Below are 15,342 nucleotides of genomic sequence, written 5' to 3'. Positions count from 1 at the left end.
TGGGAAAAGCACAATACTTAAAGTAACCTACTTAGATGCTGCTTACTTAAGTAGCAACAATACAAGCGCTTCAAAATGATCCAATTGGGAAATGAGGACAAAGTAGGCGGTACAACTCTTACCAACTATGAAGTCAGCCCATCAGATTTTATTTTGTAATTATACTTAGGGGCAGATTGTTTAAGTCAACCCTCTGTCTGTCCTTTCTTTCTGTTGTGTTTTATTGTAACTCTTCTCTAGTTTGTGTACCATGCCTGGATCACAGACTCCAAGACAGCCATGAAGGAACGCAGCAAGGAGAGGCGGCACTTCTGGAAGAGATACACCGATGGACGTAAAGCCACCAAGAAGGACCAGCGGGAAGGTAAGGATGCCAGGAGGGGCCAAAAAAGTACTTAATTTAATCTTTGGGTATTCAATTAGTTAGTCAGACAGTCAGAACTTCAGGCAATTTCTCTCTCTTTCGAAAACACGCTCACTTTGTTTCTATCTGGTTTTCTGTCTCAACTCCTGTGACTGTGTGTCCTACTCTCTTTCAGTCTTTCACTTCTTTCACTCTTTCCTCCTCTCCGGTTCTCCCCCACTCTCTATCGCTCTTTCTGTCACTCAATCTCTCACTTGTTCCCTCTCTTAGTCCCTTTTACTCTCTCCGTCTCCCACACTCCATCAGTCAGTCTGTGAGTGTCTTTCTCTCTCTCGCTCCCTCTCTCTCCCTCTTCATCTCTCCCTCTCTCTCCCTCTCTCTCCCTCCCTTCTTCCGTGAAAGAGATTTGATTCAGCAGCACTGCTCCGGGGCGGGCAGTCGGCCCTGTCTGCAATGTTTGCTCTCGACTCTCGCTGGCTCGACAGCTCGCCCGCTGAGCTCTTTGTATTCCGGCATATTCTCTACCACCCCCATACACCCCTCCCCCCCCCTCTCTCTCTCTCTCTCTCAACCCGTCATACCCCTCAACCCTTCCTGCGGCCCCCACTGCCACCCAAACACATTATTCATGAATGGGCATTTTGTGTGTGCCAGGCCTTCTGGGAACTTCAGACACCTACTTAGACGCAGGCTCTGGCTGCTGGCGTTGCCGGTAAGGGAGTCCGGTCGCGGCTCTGCTCGGCGGCCACCACATTTCCCCCCCCCACCAAACCCCCCCGCACGGCAAGCTTTCTCGTCCGTCCGTTGGTTTTTTTTTTTGTGCCGCCCGAGCTCCGAGCGGGAGAGTGCCATGTTGCATTCGACACGGCCAATTCATCCCATATGACGGCTGGACGGGGCTCTCCGTGCACCCTTACAACTCCGAGCCAAATTCCTCCCGCCCCATATCCCCTCAGGACAGCGGATTTTGAGTTATAAAACGGGCGAGAAATGTTTCAGGAGTATGGTCCCGATTAGGATCACGTTCACCTATCTCCAGCCTGGTGTGCGTCGCCCCGACAGGGGGAGGGTTACATTGTTTCAAAGTAGACGTATGTTTCTCGTAGCCACCTTTTACAAGTGGAGTTCTCCTCTTCTCTCCCTGCAGAACATGTGGCCATAGAGGTGGACGATCAGGAGGACGATGGTGTGGAAGAGGAGCGATCCGATGGGCCAGGTCAGACATCTGCTGGTTCTGCTTAGCCTGTCGGGTTTACAGGGTTCTCTCAGCAAGCTGTCGACTCAGGATCAGAACCAAGCCAGTTCTGAGTTTCTGCAGTCGTCTGCTGTCCGGATTGACAGTTGATTTTTTTTTTTTTTAAAAAAGCCTGCAAGCTTAATGTTTTTGTTTCATGTTCCCAAACAAAACTATTCATCTGTATATTCATTCAAGTTAATTGCACAGAACATTTCTATCCTGCCACACAACAATTAATGCAACGCTTAATGTTTCATAACTTTATATTTTTAAACTTGTCCAGATGTGCCCAAATGTTTGCATTCAACTGTGTAATGGACTAAAAGGAAGTGGAAGATACCTCTGCCAGTGCTGTTTTAGCGCTAGGTTGATTCAGCACACTGACTGACTGCCTGTATTATGTGTCCTGTTTGCACAGATAACATCCTGAAGCGAGTGTTCAACATCGTGAAGTTCTCCTGGGTGCTTTTCCTGGCCCTGATGGACAGCTTCACCGCCTGGCTCAACTCCATCTGCCAGGAGTACATGGACATCTCCACGGTGCTGAGAATCGAGCGCTGTATGGTCACGCAGGAGGTCAAAAAGGTCACTAGTCTATATGTTATTTGTTTTTATCAGCTGTCATTTATTTACTGTATCGCACATATTTCTTTAATTATGGGAAGGGGAGGTTAAAATTCATTGTTGCTGTGAGAGATTAGATTAAAATAAAATAAAGCATTTGAAATGTCTGGATATCTAACCCAATCCTAAACCACAGTCCAAGGTATTTTTAACAGCTGAAAGCAATTCAAATAATGGCTGAGAACTTGAGGTTTAGACCTAAAATATTCACACTTCAGACTAGCGTAGCCCCTCAGGATATTTGTGTTCTGGTCACCACATAGTTTTCTGTTTACGTCTGATATCGGTTGGGATATTTATGGAAACAGCATGCTTTCTCTTTAAAACATCTGTACAACTTTTGATTTTATGCGCTGATGTTTTGCCATCCGTATTCGCCATCGGACAGGGAAATACTCCGTCCCGGGAGAGTCTGCAAGTGTACTACCAGAGGCAGATGTGCAGGCCGTCGTCCTCGCAGTCCTGTTTGGACCATACGGAGGACATCTTCCCAGCGTCCAGCCCCCGGGCCTCTCACTTACAGCAGTCCGACTTCGTGCTGGAGAGCCATGGCTCTGCACTGTCCAGAGACAGCTTGTCCAGGTACAGAAGTCCGAAGAGACCCACCACACTGACTGTGTTATGCAAACCGCAGAAGAACTGCAAGCGTGTTGAAAATGTTCAAGTTTTTCCGATGACTTCAGTGGTTAGACGTTGAAAAGAAAAATATTGAATAACTTTGAAACCAAAATGTTAAATGCATTTAGGAACAATCAAAACATTTTGTTTTAGAAAATTATGGATTTGTACATTTGTGGTGTGTAATCAAGGCTGGATGTCACAAAAAACAAAATTGACACATTGATGAGCCATGACTAATTAGTGTGACCATTTTTGGCCTCCCTCTCAATCTAATAAACTTGATTTCCTGAGAGGGGGGGCCATAATTTAATTGAGGCTTATTTTGAAAACACTCCGCAGTTCTGTTTCACTCGAGCGCTCACATTGACGTGGCTTGTTGAGTGCTTTTTCTTAATGTAATATGTGTATCCTCCACACAAAACCCTGCGTTTGGGAGGATATCCTCTTCAAGTTGCACACAATGCCCTCACGCTGAAGGACATTTTAAGTCACATTGTGCATCTTTTCAAGTGCTGATTTATCCTCCAAGGCAACAGGCAAACAGTCTCATCAAACGGGAAGAGGCCATAGAGGGACTCCTGCCCTGAGGGCAAACCTCTAGATCTATCTATAGAAATGCATTGACAGTAGACTAATGCTAAACAATTGTCGGGATTAAAACCTCCAATAGGTTGCATTTACCTAAGTGCCCGCCCTTGACTGTCAGGATGGAGTTAGGGAAGGCTTGAACATGTTTACTCGAGTCTGAGTGTAAGCTCCTTGGGAACTAAATCCATATTTGCCTAATGACACCATCTTTCCCTCAGTGTACTTTGCTGCACAACTGATGTAGTATACAATCTAGGGTTAGGTGAGACCAAGACTTTTAAACCAACTCAGAAAACATGTTTTATGGAAAGCTTTTCATACTTTCCATAAAACCGTACCCCCTCCTTGTATTAATCGCTTGTTGTTTCAGCATGTCCCAATACAACTTTTAAAAATCGGTGTACAGCGTGAGCATTTCAAGCCCATTTTGTGTATCCGTATCTCTTGAGGGGGGGTGGGGGTCATATTGAGATGGCTGTGCTTCCTGCCGGTTAGAGGCCCTCTAAGCTCCAGACCACTGCGATGAAGTATTCTGTGACGCAGCACAACAGCCAGCTGCCAGCTTTTACACAGCCTCGCTCTGTTCTGGTGACCTTTCGCTGGTCTTGGCGAGCCAGCCCTCGCCCCATCAGCCTCCCCAGACGCTCTCTGTTATTGGTAGCCTACACCGTGTTTGTGATTCAGGCAATTTGGGCCAGATGGGTAAATGGGGAGGCCACATCAAACTCCTCTGATCGTAATTAGGTCAGTGGCACACAGTACGCAGCACTGTGGGAGCACAGGGCGCACTCTCAGACCATGTTTGCACGCCCACATACTGTAACTCTATCTGGATACTGAGTGTTTGATGTTGCGAAGGTAGATTTTGTCACTGATCTACTGATGGCAACATCTAAGAAATAGATAAACTACCCTATTTTAATATCACAAAGAAAGGTAGAAAGAGTCAAATGTTATACGACAGATGAATGTCTGCGATTTCTGTTGATCAAAGGAAGTAAGTGTTGACGAGACAAACACTGTTTTCAGCGATTGTTTTCCTGTGCTGCAGTGCGTACACAGAGTCGACTCTACTCTACTGTCAGTCCACACTGGATCACACGGAGGGGACCGTGGAGAACGTCCCCAAGACTAGTGAACGCACTCGGCCCAAACTGTGCAAGATGACCGGGCTCGACCTGTCCTCGTCGGCAGAGAGCGCCACCAGCAGGGCCTCCAGGTAACTGCTCCTCAGGCGTCATGTGTTTGTTTATTTGCTCTCTCCGTTGTTCAGTTGCAACCTGTCTGTCATAGCGCACACACATACTAATAGCTCTTTCAAGTTTCCCGTCATCTGTGAATAAAATAGAAGTAGGCTGTCAGGGACTTAAGTAACAGCGTTGGAAATGCCAGTCAGTGGGGCAGGTGGGAGAGTTGACACCTCTCTCCACACGCACACACTCAAGCATGCACATACATAAGCACACACACATACACACACACACACACACACACACACACACACACACACACACACACACACACACACACACACACACACACACACACACACACACATACACACACACACACGCATGTAAACATAAGCACACACACACTGTGCATACATACATTGAGAGATGGCTGCGTTCCCAACACATTCGTCCCTCAACACCTTAGTCTCTGTGCGTGTCCAAACCACAAACTCGTAAACACCATCGTCACATTACTGTTAGCCGACACCGCTTGTTTGCCCAAGACTTCTGTGTGACACAACACAGGATACAAAGCAAAAACTTTTTGAACAGACCTATAGGTGTCTCATGTGTGTATAGACCTCATACAGATACCTAAACTACAGTGTGCTGCCCTCTTCTGGGCTGATTATATTACTGCAAAAAAAGTCATTCCATTCACTTCATAAGAACGGCTGTCAGCTGTCACCAAGGCCACTCATAGTAGGTCATTACTGTAGGTTATATCAACATAAAGATACTTGAGATGGAGTTCAGTGGGAGATATGCTATATAAGCACTAGAATATTAGCTTTCTTAACGACAGAATAGAGCAGCAAATGATGTGTCAGCAGTGGTTTTAGACTAATATCTTATATGATATATATATCTTATATAATATCATGTTAAGATAACACAGTTTGTCAGGTTTGACAGTTTGTCCATGCCTTGGCACAGGGTTCTTTCTCCTACTTGTCAATAGTTGTTGCTGATCGTTTGCTCTCTCTGCAGTGAGAGGACCCAGTGCACAGCGCTGTACTCCCGACAGGGCACGAGCGACACCGTCGGCGAGGTCGACCTCGAGCACGAACAGAGAGGTCACTCGTCAGCCGAACACTGGGGTGCAGTCGGTGGAGGACCCCCAGAGACCCCCGATGACGCGCCGTACCTCCCCGAGGACGAAGGGCCGCCCCACTGGAGGGAATCGGACCGCTCCCCGGAGTGGGACTCCGCCGGATGGACGCCGGCCGACAGCCCTGACGCGGACGGACCGTCGTCACGGACGTTCCCGGCAGCGGCGGACATCCCGCCCTCCTACAGCAAGGCCACGGGGCTGGACCAGGTGTGCGACGGCGCAGGTGTGCCGGGTGGTAACCGTGACGACAGGCGCCTGAGGATAATGGAGCCTGATGACAGGACGGATTACCTGAGCGACGCAGCACTGCCCTCCCTCACCCACGAGATGACGGCCAGCGAGCTGCTGCAGAGCAGGTCTCTCTCTCACACTCTCTCTCTCTCTCTCCCACATACACACACATACACACACACACACACACACACACACACACACACACACACACACACACACACACACAAATGCACACATATAAATAACTCACCGCCTTTCACACAAACGAGTTTCTCCTTTCACAGAGCTTAGATCTTCTAACACACACACATAAACAGCTCAGATCCTCTCTTGCATACATAAACAGTCCAAATCCTGCAGATCATTTCTCTCATAACACTTCTGACACAATGTGTGGCTCATGCTACAGTGGATTCTCATCACTTGTTTGATGTCATTGCCATTGCTATGACTTGTAGGAACTTCATAAAGCATCTCATAATAATTTACTTTATCCCCATGTAATGAATGCCAGTATCATTGAAGTAGGTGTATACTCAGAGCATTAGGAAGCATTATTCCCACACTGAGTATGTCCCCCCCCCCGACCCCCCCTCACCTCCGTCACCCCCCCAGGATGTTTTTCGACGAGGAGCTGGAGGAGTCGGAGAGTTTCTACAGCGGTCAGCCGCCGCTGCTGCAGCTGTGCTACGCCCTGTACAACATGCTGGTGGCCCGCTCGGAGATGGTCTGCTACCTGGTCATCATCCTCAACCACATGATCTCGGCGTCCGTGGCCACGCTCGTGCTGCCCATCCTCATCTTCCTCTGGGCCATGCTGTCCGTGCCGCGGCCCAGCAAGCGCTTCTGGATGACCGCCATCGTCTACACGGAGGTACTGAGACCTCGGCCGGGGCCCACCCACCCACGCTGAAACATGAGCCTTGAGCTCATGAGAAGCAACACCCCCCCGCTTGTATTCAAGTCATTTTGAATTAGAAACGGGCAGACAAAGCAGGCAAGCGGGCGTTTTGAGTAGCGGTACACCTGACCTGGCCAAGATTATTGTGCATGAATCAAGAGCATGTCTGCCGCACTCCAAGATCAACATTTTTCACACTGACTAAGGTTGACAGACTACAGTTGTAATCCATACAGAAGCATAGTCGATTGCTGTGGCTACATAACCATTATTTTATACTTACAGTAACACAGATACTGTATATGGTAGGTCACTTATAGTCAACATCGAGGTTTGACATCTTAAGTTGCAGTCTAGAGGAGTGAATCAGATGAACCAAATTTACTCAAATGCATCTACTTTTATTTTTCTATGAATTAAAGTTTGTCCATCTCCTTTTTCCCCTTTCTTACCAGGTCACCATTGTGATCAAATACTTCTTCCAGTTTGGCTTCTTCCCGTTCAACCAGAACATTGAGGTGGACAAGAGCAAGCCCTTCCACCCCCCCAACATCATCGGCGTGGAGAAGAAGGAGGGCTACGTCCACTACGATCTAGTGCAGCTGTTGGCTCTCTTCTTCCACAGGTCCATCCTGAAGGTACACACTGAGCTCAATTAGCTGGAGAGATAAGATAAATGAGATGACTTTTCTGGTTTACTTTTTTTATTTGAAGAATTTTGTTTCACTATGATGTTGTTTGTGAAGGATTGGAGTATGTGTCATGTATTAAGTTCTCCAGACACACAATGCATCAACACTATTGTTAATGCCTGAGCAAATCCTGAGACATTTCTCTCAGGATTTGCCTCTTCGGGAGAGCATTTCTTCCCCCCTAATTGTAATGGGGGTCTTTGTGTGTGTGCGTGTGATCTCATCTCTCTCAGTGCCATGGTTTATGGGACGAGGACGAACATAGAGCCGGTGTTGGCAAACCAGCACGTCACCGAGGCAACTCGGACGGCGGCGAGCGATCGCGCTCATGGCACGAGAAATCGCCCGAGTCTGCCCACCCCCGCTCCCCCCTCCGCCAGCACCTCCACGGCCTGGCGCGGGGCTTGGTGCGGCGGCAGAGCTCGGGCGCTGCGTCACACGTCTCTCATAGATCCATGCACTCCAAAACAGGTGAGGAAATCTTCCACCATCCTACAGGGATCTGCACAAAGAGGAGGCATGCATTTTAATAATGTCATACAGTAACTTGTAAATACAATGTGGTCAAAATGAATTAGTGGCTTAAATCATGACAGACGTTCAGTAATTGATTGTATGAATTGTGTGGCTGTTAAAGTTTTTCAAATGAACCACACATAGATTAAAGATTAAAGCTACTCCATTAGTCTGAATTATGTTGAATTAAATCGGTTGTTGTTGTTATGAGCTGTAGATTTAGTGGTATAAATTCTGGTGCTCCAAACTGGAATAACTCGTGAGCTGAGAATTATAAGGTTCTATCTCCATTTTGGTCGAAATTGAGTTTTTGACATCATCTGATCCATTAGGTGCTTATTAATGCCTGTGTGGTGTTATTTTTGTAAAAAAAAAAAAAAAAAAGTTAATTATTAGCAAAATAAAAAGGTACTACAGTACAGTTTTGCTAGCTATGTAAAACTTTGATGCTCAATATCTCAGAACTACCCTAAACGGAGATAGAACCTTATAATTCTAAGCTCACGAACTGCTGTGGTTGAATGTAAGCATGCATTGCGCCCTCTACAGGCAGCTCAGGCACACGCGGGAGTCTGCGCAGGGGAGGCAGCTCTCTGAGCATCCAGCAGAAGAGTCGCAAGGAGCTCATCATGGAGAAGCTCAGGGAGCAGATGATCAAGGCCAAGAGGTTCACTGTCAAAACGTGAGTCATCACCACCACCACCATCATCATCTTCATCATCATAACCATCATTACTGTATTACTCTCACACAGAATTCCAATCTCCATTCGGTGCCCTAGACATCCCTGTAATCACCATTACTGTTACCGTTAATATGATATGCACACCACCATGGTATTACACTTACAAGTATATAACTTAAAAGTCCCAATAAAAAAGGGTTGTTCCTGTTGCTATTGCTGTCGTACACTCACTTTTTTAATACTTTGCAGTCACGTGACAACTGGCAGGCAAAAAACACTGACAACAACGTCTGCATGTTTCTAGCTATACACAAAGTGACATCTGTTCCGTCGTGTGATGAAGTCCTCATCTGAATGTACTGTACACCTTGCCTGCCGGCGAATGGCAGCTTGATAAGTACGGTAGTTTAACAAAAAAACTAAAAACATAACCCCGGTTTGTCTCCTTGGTGGTTGCATCCAATTGCACAACAACTATCTGGCATGTTGCTTTCACCTCAAAAACACCAACTTTCGTTGAGAAAAACTGGCGACATCCTGGCAAGATCCTTGATTCATTTACTGGGTTTCGTTGCTGGAGAATGATGATGTCCTTGCCCGCCAGCCAGTACTAGTGATGTCATGTGCAAAGTATGAACACACCCATCTTAATTAGTGTCTCAGTCTCACTGTTATCACCAATCTGGTCATTATCTAGTTAAGCTCATTTGGGCCATTTGAGTCATTGTGTTATCATTTTTCTGCCTTGTTTTTTATTTATCTTGAATGATGTCCGGTTCCAGGCACTGATGTTTTAGGCATCCTCTTACAAACTGGACAGCAGGCCAGATAATTGTCTGTCAGGTTGTATAAGACCTTGTGGTGTAACACACACAAAAAAATGCTAAAATAACACTGTGTGTTATGTCTTTTTTTTCTTCTTGTAGCACTCTTGAGATCTACATCCCCATTCGCCAGTTCTTCTATAACCTGATCCACCCAGAATACAGCGCAGTGACAGACGTCTACGTGCTCATGTTCTTGGCCGACACCGTGGACTTCATCATTATTGTCTTTGGATTCTGGGCCTTTGGGGTTTGTGTGACAACACTTTTTTTCCAAGAGAGCCCTAGTCAGCAAAAGTTTGATTTGATTTAATTTAGGTTGGATTAATTTAACTCCTCACTGATTGAAGAAGATATATGAAGTAGTCTATATGTAGGTGTATGTTTCTGTTTCATGATTTTTTATTAGACTAACCACCCCAGTGTCTGGTCTTCAGTTCTTCAGCGTTTTCTATTGTGTTTTTCCCTCCTCAACAGAAACATTCTGCTGCTGCTGACATCACTTCCTCCTTGTCGGAGGACCAGGTTCCCGAGGCCTTTCTGGTCATGGTGCTGATCCAGTTTGGCACGATGGTTGTGGACCGGGCTCTTTATCTCAGGAAGACTGTCATGGGGAAGGTCATCTTCCAAGTGATCCTGGTGTTTGGAATCCACTTTTGGATGTTCTTCATTCTCCCTGGAGTCACAGAAAGGTATTCATTGTTTTCAATGAACTGACTGTGTCTTCTTCACTGTGTGTTCTTATGGGTCATTCCATGTCAAATCATATAAGGTTGTTGCAGCACCATCTCAAATTTTGTTCAAACCTTATCTAAATCAAGAACGGGTCCTAAAACCAAGGTCTGACAAATATTCCTGTTCAAATCCTATGTCTTCAAGTTATCTTCAGCCTATAAAAGTACATCAGTTTTACGGCCTGAAAATCGCAAAAAGTACAAAAAGAGTGACATTAAGGGTAGATGAAATTGTTTTTGTAAGCATTTGGCATTAATCATTATTTTTTATTTAATTTAACAAAAATATTTTACAGGTCTTAGTTTTGGGATCTAAATATTAGCAAGACAAACTTTGAGCAACATCTGAGACTTTGCAGCAACCATTTTCATGGACTTTGTCTGATCTGACATGGAATGACCCTTATGTCTTTGTATATGTGCACGTTCTCATCCTGTCTTCAATGTCCCGCCGATTGTCAGGCGGTTCAGTCTAAACACGGTGGCCCAGCTGTGGTATTTTGTGAAGTGCATCTACTTCGGTCTGTCGGCCTATCAGATCCGCTGTGGCTACCCCACCAGGGTGCTGGGAAACTTCCTCACCAAGAGCTACAACTACGTCAACCTCTTCCTCTTCCAAGGGTGAGTGTTGGTTGGGACCCCACCAAGGAGGCTCCGTTCTCAGTGTGGTTCTGAGAAATGATATTTGCCACTGCTACACTGTCAAAGTGCCCTTTTACGTATATGGTATTAATTATTATTTTAGCATAGCAAGCTCATAATCATTATGGGGCAATTGCTCTGTCGCTAGTTTTGAGTTTAACACGGTTTTAAACTCCAACTCCCAACTCCAACTCCCAACTCCAACTCCTGTTTAAAACCGTGTTAAACTCCAAATTAGCAACAGAGCAACTCATTAAACCAATACAATTTTCCGTAGAAGGTAAATAATCATATACTTAACTTCAGACAACATTTTTGTCAAAGTTGTTATCAAACATTTATGCCATGCTGTTTTCAATTCGATGTGGAGGACGTTGCAATCTCACTGTGTCTTTTTGGCCCCTGCAGGTTCCGGTTGGTGCCGTTCCTGACGGAGCTGCGTGCGGTTATGGACTGGGTGTGGACAGACACCACCCTCAGCCTGTCCAGTTGGATATGTGTGGAGGACATCTACGCCCACATCTTCGTGCTCAAATGTTGGAGGGAGTCCGAGAAGGTAACCAGAGAGCACAGCTTGGATCAGTCCTCTTCCTGCCTAGATGACAGATGATCTGTTTTCTCCCTGCCTAGATGATAGCTGCTTCAGTCCATTTTGCTCTAACCTCTTTACAGACAGATTTGACTTTAGATGTTACTATTTTGTTGGCCCCCTGAAGATCCTCTTCACAGTCAGATTTTCCTTAGATGTTACTATTTTGTTGCTCCCCTGAAGATCTTCTAGTTTATCATTTGGTTAAATATATTCGAGAATGGTTTTTCAGTCTTTTAGTGTGATTTTTCTTTCTCACTGCACATTAGCCTGATATGAGATCATTTGAGGTAATCTTCCATACACTGTTGTCCTCCACTTACCCCTGTGTGTGTGTGTGTGTGTGTGTGTGTGTGTGTGTGTGTGTGTGTGTGTGTGTGTGTGTGTGTCTGTGTGTCTGTGTGTCTGTGTGTGTGTGTATGTGTTTGTGTGTGTGTGTGTGTGTGTGTGTGTGTGTGTGCGTTTGTGTGTGTGTCTGTGTGCGTGTGTGTGTGTGTGTCTGTGTGCGTGTGCGTGTGCGTGTGTGTGTGTGTGTGTGTGTGTGCGTGTGCGTGTGCGTGTGCTTGTGTGTGTGCGTGTGTGTGTGCGTGTGTGTGTGCGTGTGTGTGTGTGTCTGTGTGCACGCGCGTGTGTGCGTGTGTGTGTCTCGGCAGAGGTACCCTCAGCCCAGAGGCCAGAAGAAGAAGAAGGTGGTCAAGTACGGCATGGGCGGGATGATCGTCATGCTGCTCATCTGCATCGTCTGGTTCCCGCTGCTCTTCATGTCGCTGGTCAAATCTGTGGCCGGCGTGGTCAACAAACCCCTGGATGTGTCCGTCACCATCACACTAGGGGGCTTCCAGGTAGCCTTTAAGGGCGTTAAAAGAGTGTTTGTGTGGCCGATGTGTTCAGTAGTGTTTTTCTTCCATCAAGCTGAGTTGTTTGAAATGGAGAAAAGGGAGTAGTGAATGTTTTGGTTGAATAGAGTATTATACCTGAGAGCTCAAAGGAAGTCGAGTCAAGGAGTCAAAATAACACGCGGACAGAGTTACTCAGTGTTTCTGACCCTTCCACAAACCTCACTGTTTGCCAGAATAACACCTCGTAGCATTTTTTTGCACAAATATGCCAGAAATGAATCGCAAGGGATGACCACTGACTCTGAGCGTTATGTGATCCTGTTCCGTCCAGCCCATATTCACCATGAGCGCTCAACAGAATCAGCTCAAGGACATCACCAACGACGACTTTGAGAAGTTTGTGAACTCCTACACCTACGTTCCGGTAAGCACATTTCACGAATGACCTGATCTGCCTGGCTTAAGAGCTGTGCTAGAATCAGCTGATTAAGCAAAAGGCTTTTTACTCTCTGAAGCCGGACTGTTACACCTCTGCCCAGCTGTGACATTTCCCAGTGTATATCCTGTTAGTGTAAAGTGCTATGCTCTGAGGCACTATAAAACGTATTAGCTTAGTGTTTGTGTAGCCGCCACCATATGTGGACCCACTTATTACCATATTGCCTAATTAATATGTAATATATAAGGAACTGACAATTTCACTGCATTCTTTACATTAGTAATGATATGCATGTGACAAGTAAACATCCTTGTATCCTTGTATCCTTGTGTTGTCACTAAATGAACATTAAAAAAATGATATTGCACCTTATGTGAGTGTCCACTCCTGGTCCACAGAGTGCCATGCAGTTCCTGGAGGCGTATACCAAGGAGGACATCACGGTGGCCGAGCTGGAGGGGAGCTCCAACTCCCTCTGGACCATCAGTCCCCCAAGCAGGAAGAACCTGATGGACGTCCTGAGCAAAGATGCCCCCTTTCCAGTCACCATGACCTGGTCCATCCAGAGGTACGGTACCACAAGACCATCCCGGGTTCAGAGAATAAAAGTCCTGCCAAGTTTTTGATCCAACCATTTAGTAAACCAGCTCATCCTAATTAGCTGCCAGGTAGATCAGATAATTAGTGATATCACCTGTGTTAAGTGCACAGGTAGAAAGAATATTATGGCAGGACTTTTACTCTCTGGAACCAGGAATGTCCGCCTCTGCACAAGACAAGATAGAGAGTCAAAAGCTTTACCACAGTGACTAGACCCAGAGCTTTACTGCAATATCCAGACTTAGATATGTACAGTATCTACATTATATAAGGGTTAATATCTAGAATCACTAGAATTGTTCTGACTTGTCTTGATTTTTAAGATCCATTTTCTACCCACTCTCAAGATCTCTGCATGAATGAGACTTTTTTTTTTCAGACATCACACCCAGACCATGTTAATGTTTCTAAACCAGAACATCACCATATATTGACTCCAAAGTATCTGTAATATGGCCCACTAAAGAAGCATTAATAGGACATCACATTTGTTCCATCAATTGTAACGCATAAATATATCATGTCAGTGCTTTGAAATGTTTTTCAAAATGTTTTTCTTGTTTCCTTTCCCAGGAATTTTAGTCTTGGGGCCAAAGCTGAGGTTGCGATGGATAAACATGTCACCTCCCTGGACATGCCGACGAAACAAGAGCTGATCGCTTTATTAAACGGGACAAGGAATAAGCCTGTGTAAGTGAACATGCCTAAGACCAGCCAAACCTGAGCGCAAATGGTTTCAGCCCCTAGAGGAACTTGGTAGGCCAAGCACAAACAACCACACACAGATGAGACCACAGGCGTCCTGTTTCGAAAACGTAATGTTGTCATGGTAAAACATATAAAAAAAAAATGAAATGTGAATGCTTAACCTCAACGACACCAAAGAAGACATTGTGAATATGCATGGTGGAACCATTTCCAAGATCTCATTCCTTCTCTAAACAGGGTTATAAAACAAGTCTTCCCTTGCTTCATCCGCGCTCCGAGTGACTCCAATGCCAAGCCCATTGATCAACTTTATGGAGGTAAAGAACAGATGCTTCTTCAGTTCAACAACAACACTAAAACACTAAGCGCTGACAGATGCCAAACTCGACAAAAGCTTCTTCTTTTATGTCACTTGTTGCCTCAGTCATTTGTTATTAAAACTGGTAAAACAAAGACCTTTCCCTTAAGGAGTAAGTGAATATAAGTAATAGTAATATTTACTATACACAGTATACATGAAAGAGATATGTATATATACCTTCCCAGGCCTGTCCACTGTACTGCACATACAGTATGTAGAGTAATGTGTGAGAGTATAAGGCAACAATGCAAATGATCAATTAAAGATATATAATCCGTAAATGACTGTTTGGCTCATGTATCCATCCTCCCTGTGTGTGTGTGTGTGTGTGTGTCCAGAGGACGGCTTTAAGGACATCCTGCTGGCCCTGGAGAGGACCCACAACAACGAGAACGAGATCCAGGAGTGGTGGATTGTGGACCAGCCGTCGGCCGGCCAGATCCAGATGAACAGCGCAGCGGGGAGGAAGGTGGCGGCCGGCCTGCACCTCTATGTGTTCAGCGACAAAGTCAGCCCTCCAAGCCTCAGCTTCCTAGCGGGATACGGGTGAGCGCACGCCCCACGCCGAGGCCTCAGCATGGGCCTAGAGTACCAGAACTGGCCCTGGAGCTGATCATATGTTCGACTTTATTGCAAAAAAAGAGCTTTCCATACCTGGAGATTGGTATTCAGACATTTACAGTTGTGCTCCTAAGTTTACATACATTGTAAAATATGTGTGTGAACATATTGCTGGGGTTCAAATGAAACTATAAGGCATCACAGAATAGTGCAATCACTACAACATAAAAGGGA

General features: G+C 45.6%; 1 protein-coding gene across 1 annotated transcript in view; it reads left to right on the top strand.

The window, feature by feature from the left end:
* Positions 1 to 15,342, top strand: part of LOC134066549 (piezo-type mechanosensitive ion channel component 2) — a 60,075-nt gene that overhangs the window by 42,846 nt on the left and 1,887 nt on the right. Inside the window, exons 28-47 of the mRNA XM_062521913.1 lie at positions 241 to 364; positions 1,512 to 1,580; positions 2,020 to 2,186; positions 2,614 to 2,807; positions 4,486 to 4,653; positions 5,660 to 6,139; positions 6,633 to 6,891; positions 7,374 to 7,556; positions 7,844 to 8,081; positions 8,676 to 8,808; positions 9,738 to 9,885; positions 10,113 to 10,327; positions 10,832 to 10,990; positions 11,420 to 11,567; positions 12,254 to 12,442; positions 12,771 to 12,863; positions 13,277 to 13,446; positions 14,052 to 14,168; positions 14,424 to 14,503; positions 14,886 to 15,093. Coding sequence (XP_062377897.1) covers positions 241 to 364; positions 1,512 to 1,580; positions 2,020 to 2,186; positions 2,614 to 2,807; positions 4,486 to 4,653; positions 5,660 to 6,139; positions 6,633 to 6,891; positions 7,374 to 7,556; positions 7,844 to 8,081; positions 8,676 to 8,808; positions 9,738 to 9,885; positions 10,113 to 10,327; positions 10,832 to 10,990; positions 11,420 to 11,567; positions 12,254 to 12,442; positions 12,771 to 12,863; positions 13,277 to 13,446; positions 14,052 to 14,168; positions 14,424 to 14,503; positions 14,886 to 15,093 — 3,542 coding nt within the window. The remainder of the gene's footprint in view (positions 1 to 240; positions 365 to 1,511; positions 1,581 to 2,019; positions 2,187 to 2,613; positions 2,808 to 4,485; positions 4,654 to 5,659; positions 6,140 to 6,632; positions 6,892 to 7,373; positions 7,557 to 7,843; positions 8,082 to 8,675; positions 8,809 to 9,737; positions 9,886 to 10,112; positions 10,328 to 10,831; positions 10,991 to 11,419; positions 11,568 to 12,253; positions 12,443 to 12,770; positions 12,864 to 13,276; positions 13,447 to 14,051; positions 14,169 to 14,423; positions 14,504 to 14,885; positions 15,094 to 15,342) is intronic.

The sequence above is a fragment of the Sardina pilchardus genome, chromosome 19 (genome assembly GCF_963854185.1).
Source record: "Sardina pilchardus chromosome 19, fSarPil1.1, whole genome shotgun sequence".
Classification (NCBI taxonomy): domain Eukaryota; kingdom Metazoa; phylum Chordata; class Actinopteri; order Clupeiformes; family Clupeidae; genus Sardina; species Sardina pilchardus.
This window is presented reverse-complemented; position numbering and strand designations above follow the sequence as displayed.